We start from the raw sequence: 14,266 nt of genomic DNA, 5'->3' as shown, positions 1-14,266 counted from the left end.
AACATATTCTTAAGGGTGCATTAGACACCCCGATTCTGCAAGGGATTGTCGGGAGGGAAGCTTCTCCTCCCGTAGCAGAGGACACCGCTGTTAGTGCATGCAGCAATGTCCTCCGCTATGCCATCGCTCATGCCCATGCAGGACAGCGGTGTGCCGGCGGCAGATCGCCATTACACAGCGACATCTGCTGCCGGCAAATCCAGATCTTTCAGCAGGCATCGGGCATATGGAGGCAATGTCTGTCCGCTGCGCTGTACAGACATTATCATCACTCGCTGTCCCCAGGAGCTCACAATCTAAGCTCCCTATCAGTCAGTCTTTGGAGTGTGGGAGGAAACCGGAGAACACGGAGGAAACACACGCAAACATGGAGAGAACATACAAACTCCATGCAGATGTTGTCCTTGAGTCAGAATTGAACCTAGGACCCCAGCGCTGCAAGGCTAACCACTGAGCCACTGCCAACCACTGAGCCACCGCCAACCACTGAGCCACCGCTAACCACTGAGCCACTGCCAACCACTGAGCCACCGCTAACCACTGAGCCACCGCCAACCACTGAGCCACTGCCAACCACTGACCACTGAGCCACCACTAACCACTGAGCCACCACTAACCACTGAGCCACCACTAACCACTGAGCCACCGCCAACCACTGAGCCACCACAAACCACTGAGCCAACGCTAACCCCTGAGCCACTGCCAACCACTGAGCCACTGCCAACCACTGAGCCACTGCCAACCACTGAGCCACCGCCAACCACTGAGCCACCACTAACCACTGAGCCACCGCCAACCACTGAGCCACTGCCAACCACTGAGCCACCGCTAACCACTGAGCCAACGCTAACCCCTGAGCCACTGCCAACCACTGAGCCACCGCTAACCACTGAGCCACCGCCAACCACTGAGCCACCACCAACCACTGAGCCACCACTAACCACTGAGCCACCGCCAACCACTGAGCCACTGCCAACCACTGAGCCACCGCTAACCACTGAGCCAACGCCAACCACTGAGCCACCACTAACCACTGAGCCACCGCCAACCACTGAGCCACCACTAACCACTGAGCCACCGCCAACCACTGAGCCACCGCTAACCACTGAGCCACCGCCAACCACTGAACCACCGCCAACCACTGAGCCACCGCTAACCACTGAGCCACCGCTAACCACTGAGCCACCGCTAACCACTGAGCCAACGCTAACCCCTGAGCCACTGCCAACCACTGAGCCACTGCCAACCACTGAGCCACTGCCAACCACTGAGCCAACGCTAACCCCTGAGCCAACGCTAACCCCTGAGCCACTGCCAACCACTGAGCCACTGCCAACCACTGAGCCACTGTGCTGCCCATGAAACAGAGCCTTATACTTGTCACAGCAGAGGGTTTGTTATCCAGTCTAAACACAAAGTCTACCCAAATCATGTCAGGTTTTTGCACAAATGACACCATAATTCAGGTTCAGCCACAAGAGTAAATGTGCGGCAGAGTCTGTTAGAAAGTTGCTGAACTTTTATATAATGAATCATATACAGAAGACTGGACTTGAACTTGCAGCGCTGGTTGTGATACTGTGCGGTTTACCTTGTGTTGTTCCCAGTAGGTGCCGAGCCCTTCCGGGTTACAATCCGGGGTTTATCATGACCCTAACCCAGCGCCTCGGCCGACATTACACAGAATATTACTTAGGACTGATTTACAGAAAGAAAAAAATGTTAAAAAATCAAAGTGAATTGCAGGATGTTCTGAGACCCGAGGAGGAGCAGTTCTTATACCTGCAGAGAAAATGTAAGAAACATTGTAAATCACTGGAGAAAATAAAAGAGAGAAAGAGGGAGAGATATGAGAAGAGGAGAAGAGAGAAGGGAAAAGAGGAGAAGAAGAAAGAGGGAAATACAACAAAGAGAGAAGATGAAAGCATAAGAGGAAAGAGAAGAAGAGGGGAAGAGAGGAGAGAAGCAAGGAATGGGAGAGAGGAAGCGGAAGAAAAGGACAGGACAAGAGAACAGAGAGGAAAAGAGGAGATGGAAAGATGGAGGAGAGAAGATGAAAGGATAAAAAGTAAGAGGAAAATGATGAAGATGAGAAGAGGAACGACGAGTAAAAGAGAAGGGGATGAGAGCAGAGAAAACAGGAGAGGAGAAGAATAGAGAAGGAGATGAGAGAAAAGAAGATGATAAAGAGAAGAGAGGATAGCAAGAGAAGAGGAGAGAAGTATAGAGGAGAGAATAAGAGAAAAGTAGAAAAGACAGAAGAGAAATGGATAAGTGAGAGGAAAGAAGTGCAGAAAAGGAGAAAAACAGAAGGAGTCGGGAGAGAAGAAAGAAGCGGAGAAGAGACAAGGAGAGAAGAAAAGGAGAAGACAGAAAGGTAAGGAAGAAGGAGAAGAGTGAAGAGGAAAACACAATTGAAGAAGAGATGAGAGAAAGAGAATAGTGGAGTGGAGAAGAGAAGAGGAGAAGGACAGAAGAGAATATAGGAGAGGAGAGAAGATAATGAGAGGGGAGAAAAGGAGAAACAGAATATGGGATAGCAAGAGAAGGAAAGAGAGAGAATGGGAGAAAATAATATATGAGAGAGAGACAAGTGAAGAGACAAGAACAGAAGAAGAGAAAAGAGAAGAAAAAAGATTGAAAAGAAGAGGGGAGACGGGAAAGCAATGAGAGAAGAAGAGAGGAGAGGCAATGAGGGGAGAGGTGTAGAGAAGAGGAGAGGAGGACAGAAGAGTAAGAAATAATGAGAGGAGAGCAGAGGAAAATAAGAGAGAACAGGGGAGTGGAGAAGAGAAGATGATAGAAGGAAGGAGAGAAAATAGTAGAGAAGGGGAGAAAAGAGCACAGAGAAAAGGAGAGATGAAAAGAAGAGAAGAAAGGAGAGAAGTGACGATAAGAAGAGAGAGAAGAAAATAGAGGGGAGGAGCAGAGAAGAGGAAAGAAAAGGAGAGGGGAGAGAAGAGAGAGAGTAAGATGAGAACAGGAGAGAAGAGAATTTAAAATAAGGAGGAGAGAAGAGCAGAGGAGAGAGAATGAGAGGAGAGAGAATGAGAGGAGAGAGAATGAGAGGAGAGCAGAGGAGAGCAGAGGAGAGGAGAGAGAATGAGAGGAGAGCAGAGGAGAGCAGAGGAGAGGAGAGAGAATGAGAGGAGAGAGAATGAGAGGAGAGCAGAGGAGAGAAAAGCAGAGAAGAACAGAAGGTGAAAGGAGAGGAGAAGAGTAAAGGAGAAGAAAGATTAGGAGATAGGAGAGAAGAGAGAGTAAGTAGAGATATAGAAAACAGGAGAGAAGATCAGAGGAGAGATAATGAGAGGAGAACAGAAGATAAGAGGAGAGCGGAGGAGCGTTTTCAGAAATGTACATTTTTATATATTAACAGAACACAACTAATAGAAGAACTAGGTGCAGTTCACTGTCCCTTTAAATTTTCTTACCCCATAGAAGAACTCAACAAGGCCCCACCCGTTATCACCCGTGCCCGTCCTGAAGGTGGCGATGCATTCGTGGGTGATTCCAACAGTTTGCTTTGTTGAAGAGTTTAAGGAAGGATTGTAAATAAGGGGGCTGTTCCTGGAGTCAAGAGTCGCAGAAACGTCAAATGTCTGACCTCCTAGAAGAAGAGAATCCTCTCAGTATAATGATGGAGAGCAGTGTGATTACCCCTCACGCATCACATGGAGCCAATGTGCACCCACCCTCTGATCCCACCATTCTGCTGCTGTCCACAACCCTAATATCAGTCACAGTGCCCCCTACAATATCATCCACAGTGCCCCCTACAATATCAGTCACAGTGCCCCCTACAATATCATCCACAGTGCCCCCTACAATATCAGTCACAGTGCCCCCTACAATATCAGTCACAGTGCCCCCTACAACATCAGCCACAGTGCCCCCTACAACATAAGTCACAGTGCCCCCTACAATATCAGCCACAGTGCCCCCTACAGTATCAGTCACAGTGCCCCCTACAATATCAGTCACAGTGCCCCCTACAGTATCAGTCACAGTGCCCCCTACAATATCAGCCACAGTGTCCCCTACAGTATCAGTCACAGTGCCCCCTACAGTATCAGTCACAGTGCCCCCCTACAGTATCAGTCACAGTGCCCCCTACAATATCAGCCACAGTGCCCCCTACAATATCAGCCACAGTGTCCCCTACAATATCAGTCACAGTGCCCCCTACAATATTAGTCACAGTGCCCCCTACAATATCAGTCACAGTGCCCCCTACAATATCAGTCACAGTGCCCCCCTACAATATCAGTCACAGTGCCCCCCTACAATATCAGTCACAGTGCCCCCTACAATATCAGTCACAGTGCCCCCTACAATATCAGTCACAGTGTCCCCCTACAACATCAGTCACAGTGCCCCCTACAACATAAGTCACAGTGCCCCCTACAATATCAGTCACAGTGCCCCCTACAATATCATCCACAGTGCCCCCTACAATATCAGTCACAGTGCCCCCTACAATATCAGCCACAGTGTCCCCTACAATATCAGTCACAGTGCCCCCTACAATATCAGTCACAGTGCCCCCTACAATATCAGTCACAGTGCCCCCTACAATATCAGCCACAGTGCCCCCCTACAATATCAGTCACAGTGCCCCCCTACAATATCAGTCACAGTGCCCCCTACAAAATCAGTCACAGTGCCCCCTACAATATCAGTCACAGTGCCCCCTACAATATCAGTCACAGTGCCCCCTACAATATCAGTCACAGTGCCCCCCTACAGTATCAGTCACAGTGCCCCCTACAACATAAGTCACAGTGCCCCCTACAACATAAGTCACAGTGCCCCCTACAATATCAGTCACAGTGCCCCCTACAATATCAGTCACAGTGTCCCCTACAATATCAGTCACAGTGCCCCCTACAATATCAGTCACAGTGCCCCCTACAATATCAGTCACAGTGTCCCCTACAATATCAGTCACAGTGCCCCCTACAATATCAGTCACAGTGCCCCCTACAATATCAGTCACAGTGTCCCCTACAATATCAGTCACAGTGTCCCCCTACAACATCAGTCACAGTGCCCCCTACAACATCAGTCACAGTGCCCCTACAACATCAGTCACAGTGCCCCCTACAATATCAGTCACAGTGTCCCCTACAACATAAGTCACAGTGCCCCCTACAACATAAGTCACAGTGCCCCCTACAACATAAGTCACAGTGCCCCCTACAATATCAGTCACAGTGCCCCCCTACAATATCAGTCACAGTGCCCCTTACAATATCAGCCACAGTGCCCCCTACAACATCAGTCACAGTGCCCCCTACAACATCAGTCACAGTGCCCCTACAACATCAGTCACAGTGCCCCCTACAATATCAGTCACAGTGACCCCTACAATATCAGTCACAGTGCCCCCTACAATATCAGTCACAGTGCCCCTACAACATCAGTCACAGTGCCCCCTACAATATCAGTCACAGTGTCCCCCTACAACATCAGTCACAGTGCCCCTTACAACATCAGACACAGTGCCCCCTACAATATCAGTCACAGTGCCCCCTACAATATCAGCCACAGTGTCCCCCTACAATATCAGCCACAGTGCCCCTACAATATCAGCCACAGTGCCCCCTACAACATCAGCCACAGTGCCCCTACAATATCAGCCACAGTGCCCCTACAGTATCAGCCACAGTGCCCCTACAATATCAGCCACAGTGCCCCCTACAAAATCAGCCACAGTGCCCCCTACAATATCAGTCACAGTGCCCCTACAATATCAGTCACAGTGCCCCCTACAATATCAGTCACAGTGCCCCCTACAATATCAGTCACAGTGTCCCCTACAATATCAGTCACAGTGCCCCCTACAATATCAGTCACAGTGTCCCCCTACAACATCAGTCACAGTGCCCCCTACAACATCAGTCACAGTGCCCCTACAACATCAGTCACAGTGCCCCTACAATATCAGTCACAGTGCCCCTACAATATCAGTCACAGTGCCCCCTACAGTATCAGTCACAGTGTCCCCCTACAACATCAGTCACAGTGCCCCCTACAGTATCAGTCACCGTGTCCCCCTACAACATCAGTCACAGTGCCCCCTGCAATATCAGCCACAGTGCCCCTACAATATCAGTCACAGTGCCCCCTACAGTATCAGTCACAGTGTCCCCCTACAACATCAGTCACAGTGCCCCCCTACAGTATCAGTCACCGTGTCCCCCTACAACATCAGTCACAGTGCCCCCTACAACATCAGTCACAGTGCCCCCTACAATATCAGCCACAGTGCCCCTACAATATCAGTCACAGTTCCCCTACAATATCAGTCACAGTGCCCCCCTACAACATCAGTCACAATGCCCCCTACAACATCAGTCATAGTGCCCCCTACAGTATCAGTCACAGTGCCCCTACAATATTAGTCACAGTGCCCCCTACAATATCAGTCACAGTGTCCCCCTACAACATCAGTCACAGTGCCCCTTACAACATCAGACACAGTGCCCCCTACAATATCAGCCACAGTGTCCCCCTACAATATCAGCCACAGTGCCCCTACAATATCAGCCACAGTGCCCCCTACAACATCAGCCACAGTGCCCCTACAATATCAGCCACAGTGCCCCTACAGTATCAGCCACAGTGCCCCCTACAATATCAGTCACAGTGCCCCCTACAACATCAGTCACAGTGCCCCCTACAATATCAGCCACAGTGCCCCTACAATATCAGTCACAGTTCCCCTACAATATCAGTCACAGTGCCCCCCTACAACATCAGTCACAATGCCCCCTACAACATCAGTCATAGTGCCCCCTACAGTATCAGTCACAGTGCCCCTACAATATTAGTCACAGTGCCCCCTACAATATCAGTCACAGTGTCCCCCTACAACATCAGTCACAGTGCCCCTTACAACATCAGACACAGTGCCCCCTAAAATATCAGCCACAGTGTCCCCCTACAATATCAGCCACAGTGCCCCTACAATATCAGCCACAGTGCCCCCTACAACATCAGCCACAGTGCCCCTACAATATCAGCCACAGTGCCCCTACAGTATCAGCCACAGTGCCCCCTACAATATCAGTCACAGTGCCCCCTACAATATCAGTCACAGTGCCCCCTACAATATCAGCCACAGTGTCCCCTACAATATCAGTCACAGTGCCCCCTACAATATCAGCCACAGTGTCCCCTGCAATGTCAGTCACAGTGTCCCCTACAGTATCAGTCACAGTGCCCCCTACAATATCAGTCACAGTGTCCCCCTACAGTATCAGTCACAGTGCCCCTACAATAACAGTCACAGTGCCCCCTACAATATCAGTCACAGTGCCCCTACAATATCAGTCACAGTGCCCCTACAATATCAGCCACAGTGCCCCTACAATATCAGTCACAGTGCCCCTACAACATCAGTCACAGTGCCCCCTACAATATCAGTCACAGTGTCCCCTACAATATCAGTCACAGTGTCCCCTACAATATCAGTCACAGTGCCCCCTACAATATCAGTCACAGTGCCCCCTACAATATCAGTCACAGTACCCCTACAACATCAGTCACAGTGCCCCCTACAATATCAGTCACAGTGTCACCCTACAACATCAGTCACAGTGCCCCTTACAACATCAGACACAGTGCCCCCTACAATATCAGTCACAGTGTCACCCTACAACATCAGTCACAGTGCCCCTTACAACATCAGACACAGTGCCCCCTACAATATCAGTCACAGTGCCCCCTACAATATCAGCCACAGTGTCCCCCTACAACATCAGTCACAGTGCCCCTTACAACATCAGTCACAGTGCCCCCTACAATATCAGTCACAGTGTCCCCCTACAACATCAGTCACAGTGCCCCTTACAACATCAGACACAGTGCCCCCTACAATATCAGTCACAGTACCCCCTACAATATCAGCCACAGTGTCCCCCTACAATATCAGCCACAGTGCCCCTACAATATCAGCCACAGTGCCCCCTACAACATCAGCCACAGTGCCCCTACAATATCAGCCACAGTGCCCCTACAGTATCAGCCACAGTGCCCCTACAATATCAGCCACAGTGCCCCCTACAATATCAGCCACAGTGCCCCCTACAATATCAGTCACAGTGCCCCTACAATATCAGTCACAGTGCCCCCTACAATATCAGTCACAGTGCCCCCTACAATATCAGTCACAGTGTCCCCTACAATATCAGTCACAGTGCCCCCTACAACATCAGTCACAGTGTCCCCCTACAACATCAGTCACAGTGCCCCCTACAACATCAGTCACAGTGCCCCTACAACATCAGTCACAGTGCCCCTACAATATCAGTCACAGTGCCCCTACAATATCAGTCACAGTGCCCCCTACAGTATCAGTCACAGTGTCCCCCTACAACATCAGTCACAGTGCCCCCTACAGTATCAGTCACCGTGTCCCCCTACAACATCAGTCACAGTGCCCCCTGCAATATCAGCCACAGTGCCCCTACAATATCAGTCACAGTGCCCCCTACAGTATCAGTCACCGTGTCCCCCTACAACATCAGTCACAGTGCCCCCTACAACATCAGTCACAGTGCCCCCTACAATATCAGCCACAGTGCCCCTACAATATCAGTCACAGTTCCCCTACAATATCAGTCACAGTGCCCCCCTACAACATCAGTCACAATGCCCCCTACAACATCAGTCATAGTGCCCCCTACAGTATCAGTCACAGTGCCCCTACAATATTAGTCACAGTGCCCCCTACAATATCAGTCACAGTGTCCCCCTACAACATCAGTCACAGTGCCCCTTACAACATCAGACACAGTGCCCCCTACAATATCAGCCACAGTGTCCCCCTACAATATCAGCCACAGTGCCCCTACAATATCAGCCACAGTGCCCCCTACAACATCAGCCACAGTGCCCCTACAATATCAGCCACAGTGCCCCTACAGTATCAGCCACAGTGCCCCCTACAATATCAGTCACAGTGCCCCCTACAACATCAGTCACAGTGCCCCCTACAATATCAGCCACAGTGCCCCTACAATATCAGTCACAGTTCCCCTACAATATCAGTCACAGTGCCCCCCTACAACATCAGTCACAATGCCCCCTACAACATCAGTCATAGTGCCCCCTACAGTATCAGTCACAGTGCCCCTACAATATTAGTCACAGTGCCCCCTACAATATCAGTCACAGTGTCCCCCTACAACATCAGTCACAGTGCCCCTTACAACATCAGACACAGTGCCCCCTACAATATCAGCCACAGTGTCCCCCTACAATATCAGCCACAGTGCCCCTACAATATAAGCCACAGTGCCCCCTACAACATCAGCCACAGTGCCCCTACAATATCAGCCACAGTGCCCCTACAGTATCAGCCACAGTGCCCCCTACAATATCAGTCACAGTGCCCCCTACAATATCAGCCACAGTGTCCCCTACAATATCAGTCACAGTGCCCCCTACAATATCAGCCACAGTGTCCCCTGCAATGTCAGTCACAGTGTCCCCTACAGTATCAGTCACAGTGCCCCCTACAATATCAGTCACAGTGTCCCCCTACAGTATCAGTCACAGTGCCCCTACAATAACAGTCACAGTGCCCCCTACAATATCAGTCACAGTGCCCCTACAATATCAGTCACAGTGCCCCTACAATATCAGCCACAGTGCCCCTACAATATCAGTCACAGTGCCCCCTACAATATCAGTCACAGTGCCCCCTACAATATCAGTCACAGTGTCCCCTACAATATCAGTCACAGTGCCCCCTACAATATCAGTCACAGTGTCCCCCTACAACATCAGTCACAGTGCCCCCTACAACATCAGTCACAGTGCCCCTACAACATCAGTCACAGTGCCCCTACAATATCAGTCACAGTGCCCCTACAATATCAGTCACAGTGCCCCCTACAGTATCAGTCACAGTGTCCCCCTACAACATCAGTCACAGTGCCCCCTACAGTATCAGTCACCGTGTCCCCCTACAACATCAGTCACAGTGCCCCCTGCAATATCAGCCACAGTGCCCCTACAATATCAGTCACAGTGCCCCCTACAGTATCAGTCACAGTGTCCCCCTACAACATCAGTCACAGTGCCCCCCTACAGTATCAGTCACCGTGTCCCCCTACAACATCAGTCACAGTGCCCCCTACAACATCAGTCACAGTGCCCCCTACAATATCAGCCACAGTGCCCCTACAATATCAGTCACAGTTCCCCTACAATATCAGCCACAGTGCCCCTACAATATCAGTCACAGTTCCCCTACAACATCAGTCACAATGCCCCCTACAACATCAGTCATAGTGCCCCCTACAGTATCAGTCACAGTGCCCCTACAATATTAGTCACAGTGCCCCCTACAATATCAGTCACAGTGTCCCCCTACAACATCAGTCACAGTGCCCCTTACAACATCAGACACAGTGCCCCTACAATATCAGTCACAGTGCCCCCTACAATATCAGCCACAGTGTCCCCCTACAATATCAGCCACAGTGCCCCTACAATATCAGCCACAGTGCCCCCTACAACATCAGCCACAGTGCCCCTACAATATCAGCCACAGTGCCCCTACAGTATCAGCCACAGTGCCCCTACAATATCAGCCACAGTGCCCCCTACAATATCAGCCACAGTGCCCCCTACAATATCAGCCACAGTGCCCCCTACAATATCAGTCACAGTGCCCCTACAATATCAGTCACAGTGCCCCCTACAATATCAGTCACAGTGTCCCCTACAATATCAGTCACAGTGCCCCCTACAATATCAGTCACAGTGTCCCCCTACAACATCAGTCACAGTGCCCCCTACAACATCAGTCACAGTACCCCTACAACATCAGTCACAGTGCCCCTACAATATCAGTCACAGTGCCCCTACAATATCAGTCACAGTGCCCCCTACAGTATCAGTCACAGTGTCCCCCTACAACATCAGTCACAGTGCCCCCTGCAATATCAGCCACAGTGCCCCTACAATATCAGTCACAGTGCCCCCTACAGTATCAGTCACAGTGTCCCCCTACAACATCAGTCACAGTGCCCCCCTACAGTATCAGTCACCGTGTCCCCCTACAACATCAGTCACAGTGCCCCCTACAACATCAGTCACAGTGCCCCCTACAATATCAGCCACAGTGCCCCTACAATATCAGTCACAGTGCCCCCCTACAACATCAGTCACAATGCCCCCTACAACATCAGTCATAGTGCCCCCTACAGTATCAGTCACAGTGCCCCTACAATATTAGTCACAGTGCCCCCTACAATATCAGTCACAGTGTCCCCCTACAATATCAGCCAGTGTCCCCCTACAATATCAGTCACAGTGTCCCCCTACAATATCAGCCACAGTGCCCCCTACAATATCAGCCACTGTGCCCCCTACAACATCAGCCACAGTGCCCCCTACAATATCAGTCACAGTGCCCCCTACAATATCAGCCACAGTGCCCCCTACAATATCAGTCACAGTGCCCCCTACAATATCAGCCACAGTGCCCCTACAATATCAGTCACAGTGCCCCCTACAATATCAGTCACAGTGCCCCCCTACAATATCAGTCACAGTGCCCCCTATAATATCAGTCACAGTGCCCCCTACATTATCAGTCACAGTGCCCCCCTACAATATCAGTCACAGTGCCCCCTACATTATCAGTCACAGTGCCCCCCTACAATATCAGTCACAGTGCCCCCTACAATATCAGTCACAGTGCCTCCCTACAATATCAGTCACAGTGCCCCCTACATTATCAGTCACAGTGCCCCCCTACAATATCAGTCACAGTGCCCCCCTACAATATCAATCATGATGATCACTACAATGCCGACTAGATTCTCCCCCACATGCTAGTCACAGTGCCCCACTACAATTCTAGCCAACACAAAGAATAGAGAACCGGAGGTACCCATGCCATTGCACATTTGCCACCTATGCAGCACGACCTGGGCGCTGCGTCCAGTGGAGATGACAAAACTCACCGGCAGTGAAACTGATCTGGTAATTTTCCTTTATGGCGCGGTCATCGGCCAGGTTAGAGAGGTGAGCGTCAGACCATTCAATCCCCGCCTTATCACCAGTAGGAAAAAACACGTAACCTACAATTAAGCTGATACAAAAGATCAACTGTAGCAAAAGGAGGACAACAATCACAACACTGGGACAACAATCACAACACTGGGGCAACAATCACCACACTGGTGCAACAATCACAACACTGGGACAACAATCACAACACTGGGACAACAATCACAACACTGGGACAACAATCACAACACTGGGGCAACAATCACAACACTGGGGCAACAATCACAACACTGGGACAACAATCACAACACTGGGACAACAATCACAACACTGGGGCAACAATCACAACACTGGAGCAACAATCACAACACTGGGGCAACAATAACAACACTGGGACAACAATCACAACACTGGGACAACAATCACAACACTGGGACAACAATCACAACACTGGGGCAACAATCACAACACCGGGGCAACAATCACAACACCGGGGCAACAATCACAACACCGGGGCAACAATCACAACACCGGGGCAACAATCACAACACCGGGGCAACAATCGCAACACCAGGGCAACAATCACAACACCAGGGCAACAATCACAACACCGGGGCAACAATCACAACGCCGGGGCAACAATCACAACACTGGGGCAACAATCACAACACTGGGACAACAATCACAACACTGGGACAACAATCACAACACTGGAGCAACAATCACAACACTGGGACAACAATCACAACACTGGGACAACAATCACAACACTGGGGCAACAATCACAACACTAGGGCAACAATCACAACACTAGGACAACAATCACAACACTGGGGCAACAATCACAACACCAGGGCAACAATCACAACACCAGGGCAACAATCACAACACTAAGACAACAATCAGAACAGTGAGGCAACAAAAAGAGGTCAACAAAGGGGCAAACATCAGAGCACAACAGCAAATAGAACACAGTGATGATGATAATCAGAACCTGAGGGTAACTTTCTGATTTAGGTCCCATCATTATCAGTCAGAGAGGGGTAATCAGGAGGGGTGTATATGAGGAACCTGCATCCTGACTGCTCCCTATGGGGTAACTTTTTAGTAAAGTGTAGTCACGACCAGAAATAATAGCAGCGGAGCAGTAAATAGAATGTCCTGTATCTTTCTAACAGACTTTGTTTCAATTCATTCAATTGTTAAGATCTCTGATAGTTGTTAGTGAATGAGAACATTAATGCTCTGGGTACTTGATAATCTGCTATGATTACTTACTGTCTGGTGGTTTTGGGGAGGCTGACAATGTTCAGGTGCACAAACATCCCATTCTAGAGAAGAGTGAGAACAAAGTTCATCAGGATCAAAAATATCCCGCCCCTGAGGAGCTCCTGTCACCATTATGGGGGTGCCCTCATATTCTATATACCCAGTTCACCATTATGGGGGTGCCCTCATATTCTGTATACCCAGTTCACCATTATGGGGGTGCCCTCATATTCTATATACCCAGTTCACCATTATGGGGGTGCCCTCATATTCTGTATACCCAGTTCACCATTATAGGGGTGCCCTCATATTCTATATAACCAGTTCACTATTTTGGGGGTGCCCTTATATTCTATATAACCAGTACACCATTATGGGGGTGCCCTCATGTTCTATATAACCAGTTCACCATTATGGGGGTGCCCTCACATTTTATATAACGAGTTCACCATTATGGGGGTGCCCTCATGTTCTATATAACCAGTACACCATTATGGGGGTGGCCTCACATTCTATATAACCAGTTCACCATTATGGGAGAGATGTGGACATTACCTTGCAGTGAATGGAACGGCGCCAGTTTCCTCCATTGTGACACTTACCTTAAAATGTATTAAAAACATGATGTATCTGTGGAATTCGGCCCAGTCCCTGACACCTGCGGAAAGAAGGGTCGGCATCATTGCCCCTAGATTGTACATGTGCGGAGGAGGATGGTGGTCGGCATACCATAGGAATGGCTGCGGATCCCGCTCAAGGACATCTGGCGCTCTGGGTCACCGCTGATCGACACCTTGGCCTTGAGGCCCCCCCATTGCTCATAGCGGTAGTGCTCGTCCTTAGATCTGCAAAGGCGCAACACGGAACCCATCACAGCGTCCATAGCGACCTAGAACCTGCTCTAGAGCCTACAGTGCTAGTAGTGGTGATAGCAGAAGTAATGGTAGTGGTAGTAGTGGTGATT

At 49.8% G+C, this 14,266-nt stretch overlaps 1 protein-coding gene across 1 annotated transcript in view; it reads right to left on the bottom strand.

Annotated features, from left to right (window-relative positions):
- Nucleotides 1-1,504: 1,504 nt before the first annotated feature.
- LOC122920396 overlaps nucleotides 1,505-14,266 on the bottom strand; it is a 32,024-nt gene continuing 19,262 nt past the window's right edge. Inside the window, exons 7-12 of the mRNA XM_044269852.1 lie at nucleotides 14,032-14,147; nucleotides 13,905-13,960; nucleotides 13,312-13,364; nucleotides 11,988-12,115; nucleotides 3,435-3,610; nucleotides 1,505-1,782 (exon numbers count right to left, since the gene is read on the bottom strand). Of these exons, the coding sequence (XP_044125787.1) occupies nucleotides 1,777-1,782; nucleotides 3,435-3,610; nucleotides 11,988-12,115; nucleotides 13,312-13,364; nucleotides 13,905-13,960; nucleotides 14,032-14,147 (535 nt within the window). The 3' untranslated portion in view covers nucleotides 1,505-1,776. The remainder of the gene's footprint in view (nucleotides 1,783-3,434; nucleotides 3,611-11,987; nucleotides 12,116-13,311; nucleotides 13,365-13,904; nucleotides 13,961-14,031; nucleotides 14,148-14,266) is intronic.

Source organism: Bufo gargarizans, chromosome 10 (genome assembly GCF_014858855.1).
Source record: "Bufo gargarizans isolate SCDJY-AF-19 chromosome 10, ASM1485885v1, whole genome shotgun sequence".
In the NCBI taxonomy this organism is placed as follows: Eukaryota; Metazoa; Chordata; class Amphibia; order Anura; family Bufonidae; genus Bufo; species Bufo gargarizans.
The sequence above is the reverse complement of the archived record's forward strand: the minus strand, read 5'-3'. Positions and strand labels throughout refer to the sequence as shown.